The following is a 10650-nucleotide window of genomic DNA, read 5'->3' as shown; positions in this document are numbered from 1 at the left end:
TAAAAGATCTGCAGAATATAATTCAAGACCTTTATTTTTTTTGGCAGTTTTGGATCTTTATTTCTCGGCTGCCTCAAAGCTATAACTAAGATAAAGTTCAGCTGTTTACTACAACTTTTACAACTATTGTAAATAAACAAAACAAATGCTGGTTTAGCTGACCGTATTGAAATTTATTTGTTAAAAATGCTTAAAATATTTGAGAGCTGTAGAAAAATTAATTATATAGCACGCCATTTCAGTATAAATTACGTCTTAAGAAACTGTGAAGAGCAACCAAAAATTGAGAATCAAGGAGTAAAAAAGCCGAAACGAAAAATAACAGAAACAGTCGAACTAGTGACATTAGTGGATCAAAATGATAAAATTTTAGGACTGAAACCAAAATCTGAGTCAGAGAAATTAGCGAGAAAACTGAATCTATCGTAAGCAACTATAGTCACAATTAATTGTGTGACTATAGTTGCAAAATTAAATACTATAGTTGCACAATTAATTTAGATTAATGGTATTTTAAGTCTCTGGAAGAAAATGTTTTAATTTTTTTGTCTCAAGGGATATTTATTCATATAATGAATTTACGCTTTGTTGTGTTTTTGGGAGACATTTCTGTATCATGATCTGTTGCACCAACTGCAATCGCCAAATAGATTTTAAAGTTGCAAATTTAAAAAAAAAAACCTGTTCATATTTGCCCTGGTAGTGGCTACGAGTAGTGGCTGTGATGTGTTTTCTTAGTTTCTCGTGGGCCGCTGCCGGAAGTTGCTCAAGACTTGGTGATTATTCTGCAGCAGATCACGATATGGAAATCTTCCTGTTTTGGATTTATTAAAGTAATAATTTTTGTCTACTTAGATTTATTTTGGCCTAACAAACAAAACTATATATATATATATATATGTGTGTGTGTGTATGTGTAATTTAAACTCTTCTGCAAGACTTGTTTTTCGCTCTTGCAGAGTTCCTGTTAACATTTTACGTAGCATATTTTGCAAAAACTTTTAACTCATTCAGAAAAACTCGCAAGTACTTGGAATTAAAATATTTTCAAAGGAATTTATTTTACGTAATTTCATTTCAGTAGTGCAGCTATTTCCTCATTTGCTGTAGTATCAGAAATTCTTGCTGTTTAGAACTTATGTATCTGTAAAATGCAACAATATATGCATTAGGGTGACCCGGGGTAATTTACGATCACTCCGTTTCTGGGGTAATAATGATCACCTAAGTTTTATTTTAAAAAAATAATTTTTTTTTTAAATTTAAGACATGGACAAGAATGCTTGTACACTTAACTAAAGTATAACTACATTTACTTAATAATAGTTTTTTGTTTAATCTAACAAAATAGGTATCTTTTAAACTGCTTTCTGTATTTTCCATTTCAAAGATGAGTTTCAAAATGTGCACATTTCTGCAAAGATCCCCCTCCTTCCCTAAATGATAAATATTTTGAGTCACTTTCTTTTTCCTTGATATAAAAGTAGTGTAAGCTTTTGCTTAATTGCTTCACATCTACTGTAAACATTATAATTGATTGTAGGAAACTATATCAAATGTTGCTCTCTACAGATGGGGTAATTATTGATCACTGGGGTAATTCCTGATCATTGTCATTTCTTCTTATAAATAGTATATGAAATAGCTTATAAATACCTAATTGTCTTTTCTTAAATAACAGTTATTTATTAAGTGGAACAACTATAAAATATATTTTAACTGTCATCACTAAATTTGTTTTTAACTGTATACAAGACTGCATTCTGATTTGCACCATTTCTGGTTTGTTTTACCTTGCTTCTATCTAAATTTTATGTGTGTACATCGTTAGAATAATTTTTAAGTTTATAAATTAGCCTAGTATAATTGTTAGAATAATTTTTAAAATTATGAATTAGCCTAGTATAAATATGGTGAGAAATTATAAGCCCCTAAAAAGGATACTAAGCTTCTAGAAAACAAAATTAGTGAATTTCTTTTAATGATTGAAAATGAAAATTTCAGTGTGAGAGCTACTGTTAGAGCTGTTGACATACCCTGCTTAACTTTACACTTTCCCTTAATGAAGTTAAAAAATCCAGCAAAAGTAACACATGTGGGAACTCTCTTATATTTCAGAAGAACATGAGAATGAGTTGGCTGATTGCCTAAAATGTATGGCATGATGCAAAGATTTTTGAAAATTTTAAGTGTTAATCGTTCTTCTTGCTTTTAAATAAATAATTTTATTAGCTGCTTAAACATATCTTTTTGGTTTATTTGTTTGATCTTGATGTCTTATTTGTTAATTACCATTATATAATTATTTTTAAACAGCCCCTTTACAATAAATACTGGTGATCAGTAATTACCCCAGAAGTGATCAGGAATTACCCCAGAAATGATCAAGACCAGGGGTAATTCCTGATCACTAAAAATTTGAAATCTTTTAAATTCCAATTAGATTTTCAAACAAAAGAAGGTGGCATTGGACTCATCTCATATTGCCTCAAACTTCCAGTAAATATTAAAATTCTATTTTGAATAGTTTTTTCATAAAATAGATGTTTGCGTTTTTTGATTAGGAATTACCCCAGGTCACCCTATACTTAACATACAGAGGCTAAGTTAATACAGACATTTTAACACACCTTTCCTAGTTAAATTTTAGAATATTTCCATGGTGTTGCAGCTGAGGTTTCAAATAAATTTCAAAGATTTCCTACATCTATGACTACATTCTTATGTTAATATTATTATTGGCTCTTCACATTATATTTTTAGTTATTATGGCATATTGTTGAAAAATATTTGTCTTTGATGTAGGTGGTCCAAAATTACCAAAAGTTTGCATATGTAATGTTAAAATGACCACAAGGGAAAGAGAAGGAAAGGATTTAAATGTGCTAAAATATTTAAACTTTTAATCAGCTGTGAAATTCTCTTATAAATTATTTCTTTAAGATTACTCCTTTTATCATTTACCAAAATTTTGTAGTGTTTTTGCAAAAATCACAGGGTGATAAAAATCTTCTAATAATAATTTTTTGCATTTCATAAAAATTAAAACTGAGCAAATATCCTTGTATTGTTTAATGTTGAGGTGAGGTGCTGGCAAGCAAAGATCAATCACCAATTTATATTTTGTTAAATTAAAAGTTATGTTAATTAAACTGAGATTTCTGCAGCCAGTTTGATTTATACAAGTCTCTCATATTTATATCAAAAAATATTATTTTTATGTAAAAGTATATTCTTATTTAATTAAACATTTTTGTTTCCCAACTTTTCAAAATGATATTAATACTTTTCTAACATATTTTCTGAAGGGTAAAGGATTGATAGATCATTAATCAATATTGAATAAGGAAGTATTAATCTTTTTATTAAAAATCTTGTTGTGAATTATTAAATAGTGTTAAATTTGATATTTTTCACTGTATGAAGCAGAATGTAAATAAAAATATTGATTATAGCTGCATAAAAATACAGCAATAATTAATATTTTTGCTGCATATACAATAGTCTTTTTTATTGTTTTTAAGTTAGTATTCATTTCACTTGAGTTTTTATTTTATTTTTGCAATCTCATACCTATTTAAGGATTATACAAGGATTATATTAAGGATATTAAGATACTAATGGATTATTTGACAATGTTTTTTTTTTTTTTTTTTTTTTTTTTTTTAAAAAANTTTTTTTTTTTTTTTTTTTTTTTTTTTTTTTTTTTTTTTTTTTGAAAAAAAAAAGACTAATTTTATATTTGGTAAGTAGAAGTCCTAAAATTATAAATTTAAAGTAATGTTTAAAAATGTTTAAAATATTTTTCAAAAAAAGAGCAAATTTGAGCTTAAAAATTAAAATTTTTTCTTGCTGTGCTAAGGCTCTACAACAAATTGTTTTGCATAAACTTCTAAATAAATTCTTTTCTAGATCAATAATGTAATTGCCTATGTTTTGACCTGAAATCTTAAAAAATTAAAATAAAAAGCAATGAAATAGTATGAAATATATTGTTTAACATCAAATTTTTACAGAAAAATTCTAAATATTCTTACTTAAAGCTTGATAAAAATAACAAATTCAAATATAAACCTTAGCCTTTAGTTCAAAACCTCACTAACATTATACAAACTTTATATTCAAAATTTCAAAGAATTTTACAATAAAATTTTTTTGTAATATGTATTAGAGTAAAGAAATTTTCTCTAAATCAACATTCTTCGAAATATCCATTTAAAATGCAACAAAAATCTTAAATGCAAGAAAACTCTGACAGCAAAAAAATAATAATTTGAAAATTATTTTCTGAAAATGAATTTTATTTCTATAAAAAATATAATTTATTCAAATAAATAAGGGTTTAAATGCTCAAAGCAAAATAAAAGATCATATTGGTTTCATTTTCATGATCTTACTTCCAATTTCAGTTTCGTCTGTCAGCACATAAAAAAACAACTACATTTTTTAAAAATCAAAGATGAAAATTACATAGGGTTTTGGAAAGCTAACAAACTATACTTTAAATGGTATATAAAAATAATAATAAAAAAATCAAAATTTTGAATGAAATTGATGTACCCAGTTGGATATCTCAATAACAATTCAAATTATATTTAAAGTGGATATAATTTGTTACAGTAAAACAACTTGACTATTTTCATTTGCATGTTTTTTCAACACTTAGTTAAATAATACTTCTTGTACTTACTATTTAATTTGTCATAGAACATTACTATTATTCTGTTTTTATTTAAACAATATTTTATTCTTGCAGATTAACTAGAGTGTTTGATACAAAATTTGGAAAAGTTTATCCTGCTTACAAGCTGATGTCCAGCACAGAGGTTTTAAAAACAGAATCTAAAACTTCATCTGCGAAGACTTTAAAAAAATTACCTTTAAGTTCCAGAATTTCAGACCATGATTTGAAAGTCAAAATTCAAACAATTCGCAAATGGGTTGTAAAGAATTGTGAAGTTCATGTTGCAATTACTGGCAATGCAGAAAACATGACTGCTATGGTAAGGTATTAACATAATCTTTTTATTATATGTATTTGCATATAGGTGCCTACATAACTAGCATAAAAAAATTTTATAACTGTTTTTCAAACTAATCTTAATTGATTTGGAAAAAGCACTGAAATTATAAAGTTAAAATTATGCTGGGGGACAGAGGTATATGCCCTCCTCCATCATTAGAAAGCTCTAAAAGCCCCCCTCAATATTTCTGACAAATATAAAAAATTCTCATGAATCATGATTGATTTAAATTCATCAAAATTAAAGCTGAAAAAAAAAAGAGTTAAAAATATGAATCTTTTTGCAGGTATTCTGCAGAGTTAATATACCTCCCCCCCCTCCTGATGTATGAAGTTTAGAGAACAATTGAGATTGTGTAATTTAGTTTCAATCCCTTTAAAAATATGTCAGTAGTTAAAATTCTGAATGTAGCAGTTAAAAAAAATTTAATCTTTCAACATTACAGTACATAAATTATGTTTTAAAATTTTCTTTCACCAAAACGTGTTCAAAATATATAGGTAATTCAAAGATTTATTTAAAAATTAAGGAAGTATTTTCTAAACAATAAAAAAAATTAAAAAATCAATTTTCTACGTAGGAAGTTGATAACCTGCTACAATTTAATTTTCTTAAAGATGAAATGTGTAAAACTTAAAAGGATTTCTAATTTCAAAATATAATATTAATACTTTGTAAACATTAATTTATGGGTTTTTGATTTTTAAAGAAAATTTATATTGTTCTTTTACGCTTAAGAATAATTAAGTAATCAGGTGACATAAAAGCAAAATTTTATGCAGGCCCCAAAAAACTGCTTCTTCCTGCAAGCCCTCTTTGTACTATTAGCTAAAATTTTAACAACTGAATCTCAAGTAACAAATTTCTGATAAGAATTTTACGCACTGCAGAACTTATACAATAGAAGAGCCAACATTGAATTTATTACCATATATTTATTGGTTCCTATAGTGCAGATGTTCTAAATATCATTAAATAATTTAGCTATATTATTTTATTTTCCTGTCTATGATTTGACTTTTTGAATCCCTTAAATTGCTATGATAGTCAACTTATACACTTTCATTACATTTGGACATAGTAAATATTGTCATTTTTTCGAGATTTCATTTTTTTTACTTCACTAGCAATCTATACTAATAAAAAATATTATTTTTAAAAAATCCAAAAATTTTTAAACCAATTTTTCAGGCTTCCGAAAAAAATTTTACGCAATTTTCAAAAATTTCGCTAATTTTAACATTTTTTTGGGGGGGCTTAATATGGTCATTTTTCCTAATCGCATATATTTTCTTTTTTGCAATGCGATTGTCTTTGTAGTCATGTAAAATTTTAGCGATTCGAACTATCGGTTCAAAATTTATGGCTATAACGGAAACAAATTATCGTTAAAAAACGACCTTTTAACACGCTTTTTCGCTAAAATTTTATGTAAACAAAGACTTTTTCTATCATGTATGAATAGTAAATTTTGTTGTAACCTTTTAATTTTCGCATCACAAATAATTTGAAATATTTCAAAAACGAACATCTTTTAATTTTTTCTTTGACCCAATTAGTTGATTTTTTATAATTTTTTGAAAAATATACACAATCTTCGATAAAAATGCTTCCTTAAATCAAAACAATGGATGAATATTAATTGAATTTAAAATCTGCTAGCATCAAGCTAATTGCACATGCTCATAAAAGTTGAACATTTTAATATCGTGTTTTCTAATGGCGTCATCAGTTCCATGTAACTCTGATTTAAAGATACTGGTTCTAATGATTTTAACAATTTATTATTGTTTTTTAAGCCTTTTAGTTAGTTTTAAGCTCTTTTTAAGTGTTTTAATTGTTTTTTTTCTTCCTTTTATAACTTTTTATTATTATATATTATTATATTATATGTTAATATATTAAATATTATTATATTAAATACTATTATACTATATATTATTATATTATTTATTATTATATTATTTATTTTTATATTATATAGTATTTTTTTTATATTTTATATTATTATATTACATGTTATATACTATTCTATTCAGATTTAGATCTATACTGATAGTATATAGAACCAATAGTGATTATGTACCACTTAAGAATGAGCGATTAAACTACAGCAGCCACTACACCGGTTAGTACACGTTAAATAAACGGAACTGTGTCAAGGAAAGTTCTAGTTATCGAGCCTACGCAGTTGGAAACGATACTATGCTACGGTTTTAGTGGAAATTTAGTAATTAGCCTTGAAAAAGAGCCTTCTAAATGTTTTTTTTCTTTCCTTTTTATAAATTTGTAACGCTTTTTTCAATCTTTTTTGGAAAATATTCACAATTCAATTTACCAAGAGTATCAAAGATTGAAAAGGGGAGGAAAAAGAAAAAAATATATATATGTTTTTTTTCCATAATTTTTATTTTGTGTTTTTTGACATCATGCTTAAAGTTCAATTTTCGCAGTTCATCCATCGACAATGCCTGAGAGAGAAGAAGAATACACAATTGTTGTGAATGACAGAGAGTCGTATTTGTTTCAAAGACAAATGGAGAGACTGTTTTATTTGAGGCAGGCCATCAGGAATCTTCCTCCTGAAGTCAGGAGATACGTTATGGATCGTCTGAGAAACGAATGAATAATATTGATTGCGATGAATTTCTCATTTTAAAGTTTATACCAAATTTCTCTCGTTTTTCTTTAATTATGTTCATTTTACTTTTTTACTTATGTTCCTTCGTTTTAATTTAATTAAAAAAAGTCTTAAATTTGTAAATCTTGTGTTTTATTTGTTTATCTTACTTTACTGCATTGTATTTATTTTTTGAATTTTATTTTTAATTTCTACAAGATATTATTAATATTTTATGGCGATAATTTCTTATAACACTACCAATAATTAATCGATAATTTCTTATAATACAATCATTATATCTTATCTAATATATTTGTCTCATTTTATTTCCTATCCTAAATTCTAAGCACCAGATCTTCCAAAACTCAGAGCTTATTCGCCTAAGTGGTGCCACCTATTGCTACAAATCGCTATTATCTGCCTCTCATAATATCATTATTATGTTCATCTTTATTATTATTACCTTAACTAAATAATCTTTTACACTTCCAATTATATTATAATTATTAATATTATATTAATTATTATGCAAATCGCTATTATTTTCCCCTCAAAACATCACTTTTATTTTTTTAATGGAAATATATCTTGCTGTAGAACATAGAGAAGCAGCAAAAATGTTTTGAATTTAAAATCACATGCATTTTTTAAAGGAAGATTTTCAAACTTATAAATCTAAATTAACCCTTCCTTTGGTTTGTAATATGCGAATTTGAGATAGTGTTTTTCTTCTATGAACATTTCCACTATTCATTAACATGAAAAAAGTATGTATTTATTTATGTAAGTAAAGACTGCAGTTTGATAAGTGACTTTTTACATGCATAACTGTTGTTATGTTAAAATGCTGATCTTAATTTAGTTTGTGTCTATGTATTTTTTCATGAATGATCATTTTGTAAAGATGCGAATAAAAAACTGTGTATCTGGGTGTATAAGTCGACCCCCTATTTTTGATTACAAGATGGCAAATTTCTGGCATGTTTAGTGTAGAAGTCTATTGATGAAGTATTATACAAAATTTCTATTTCATTTTAAATTCTTTTAAAAATGGGGGATTTTAAATTATTTGGACGGGGGTAAATAATTTTTTTGTGGGACTCAGCAGTCGAGGATTAAATAAAATCCATTACAGTGTGAGATCCGTATAACGACACTGCTAATATTATTAAAGCCAACACAGTTGATGTTCTGGAATTTTTAAATTTCAGTGTTCAAACTATGGGTACTTTTAGGACTGCAAACTTCCATATTTCTGGGTACCCTTTTACTAAAAGCGGATTCCTGTTAAAAAAAATTTTTATTGATATATGCACATAATTGTTCTTTCTATTAAATAGATAAAATAAAGAATTTGAAAACAAAAAGAGTTTTATGTGAACAATCAAGCTTTTTAATTAAGTCTGATAAAACACTACACCATTTAAAAGCAACAATGTAATTAGATATTCAGAATTATTCTAATTTTTATTGTCAGCTATTATTGATTAAAAAGTTGTTAAATTTTGGTTATAATTTCGTCTACATAAATCTGTTGGCGAGGTAATTTTTTTATTTTCCGTCTGGAGTATTATGGATCCCATGGGATGCGTTATAACTTTCAATTGTACTTTTTTTGGTGTATTTAACGTGTTTTAGCATGTAAGTGGAATTACTAAATTCAAAGCTTTATAGTATGTTTTAAGAGTTTTCATTGTATTAATTAAATTATCTCAACTTTTCGTATTCTTAATTTTTTTTAAAAATGTAATTTGAAGTATTGTTTCTAAAAACACCTTTATATGTAAAGAAAATATGAGAGAAAATGAATTATCAATTGCATAAATTAATTGAATAAATATTGTTTGAAAGAGATAAAGTTATTCATATTATCTCATTGTTTATGATACATCACTATTTCATGATCAATCAATCTCCAACTTAATTACTGGTGTAAAAGTGGATTTTTGTAAAATTTTGGGAGTTTGAAAAAACGACTTATAATCTGGTATATATGGTAGTAATAAAATCAACTTGTGTTACTACATAAAACTGCTTTGTTTATATATTTTTGTTTTATTTTCCAGAGAAATGTGCTAAGTAAAATACAAGATGAAATTAAAGAAGAATGTAGGATTATAGAGATTAGAGAAAAAGGAGACATTATAAAATTTATAATTTTACCACCCAAGCAATCATCACAGATCTCTAAAAATAAAGATGCAAAGGACCCCAACTTAAAGACTACTTAACTGTTCCAATGACTTAAAAATCGTAACTTGAGCTGAAAAGGTTTTTTAAAAAATGTCACTTTAATGAAGAGTTGTATATTTTGAAGCAATGACTTTGTAGTGAATGAGTTAATCTCTTTCTAATCTTGTTTACCTGAAGCCCTTATGATAAATATTGATTTATAAATATATCAAAATGTTTATTTTATCTATAACTGCCACAGCTAATAATTAAATATTTTATAACAATTGTAAAATGTTTTTTTTTTTTTGGACCAAGTCTGTGTTATTATTCCTAATTAGTGTAATTAAGGGTATCCTTTAGATATAAAAGAAATTTTTCCTCCTTGTTAGCATAGGTGATTTACATGGAAGCAATTTTTTTAATTTTTTTAAGCAACTTAAAAGTATGATTTTAAGTATTTTTTTTAAGTTTTGAAAATACTGTTTCAATTTTTAAAATTTAAGAACACTTTATCAAAGTTTTAGCTTAAGAAATTTGGTTTCAGGCCCAAGAAGAAAATGGGGACCAAATTCGGGCCATTTTTTGGAACAGCATGCTTTTAAAAAGATATGAAATACCAGACTACTTTTTCTTCTTCTTCCTTATCCCCAGAATTAGCAGGGCTAAACAATATCCATGAAATTCATGACCCGGAGGAAGTCGGCCACGATTATTTAGAATGTCCCTTTTGTCCAGTCCAGGATATGTTGGGGAGAAGCCTGCACATTGTGGCACCTGGGGCAGTTTGGGAAGATTTTAACTCTACTCTCGAAAGAAAGAGACTTAAGG

General features: G+C 26.4%; 1 protein-coding gene across 3 annotated transcripts; it reads left to right on the top strand.

The window, feature by feature from the left end:
- The first annotated feature begins 83 nt into the window (after nt 1–83).
- LOC107436761 (mitochondrial translation initiation factor 3) lies at nt 84–10114 on the top strand. Of its 3 annotated transcripts, none has more exons than XM_016048563.3 (3): nt 84–425; nt 4757–5003; nt 9714–10114. In XM_016048563.3, exons 1-3 carry the CDS (start codon nt 187–189, stop codon nt 9876–9878), a joined length of 651 nt encoding a protein of 216 aa, XP_015904049.1. In that variant the 5' UTR covers nt 84–186; the 3' UTR covers nt 9879–10114. The 3 variants fall into 3 exon arrangements, with proteins under 3 accessions (XP_015904049.1, XP_015904050.2, XP_015904051.1); XM_016048564.3 differs by lacking the exon at nt 9714–10114 and adding an exon at nt 7478–9520 and having other exon boundaries at nt 105–425; XM_016048565.3 differs by having other exon boundaries at nt 106–425; nt 4757–5008.
- The last annotated feature ends 536 nt before the right edge of the window (nt 10115–10650 follow it).

This window comes from Parasteatoda tepidariorum, chromosome 7 (genome assembly GCF_043381705.1).
Source record: "Parasteatoda tepidariorum isolate YZ-2023 chromosome 7, CAS_Ptep_4.0, whole genome shotgun sequence".
Lineage (NCBI taxonomy): Eukaryota > Metazoa > Arthropoda > Arachnida > Araneae > Theridiidae > Parasteatoda > Parasteatoda tepidariorum.
The sequence above is the reverse complement of the archived record's forward strand: the minus strand, read 5'-3'. Positions and strand labels throughout refer to the sequence as shown.

Bases quoted from the DNA above. Each gene is read 5' to 3' on its own strand.
- LOC107436761 (XM_016048563.3), top strand. From the start codon at position 187: ATGCTTAAAATATTTGAGAGCTGTAGAAAAATTAATTATATAGCACGC. The intron at 426-4,756 runs GTAAGCAACTAT...TTATTCTTGCAG, and splicing joins GCGAGAAAACTGAATCTATC to ATTAACTAGAGTGTTTGATA. The intron at 5,004-9,713 runs GTAAGGTATTAA...TTTATTTTCCAG, and splicing joins CAGAAAACATGACTGCTATG to AGAAATGTGCTAAGTAAAAT.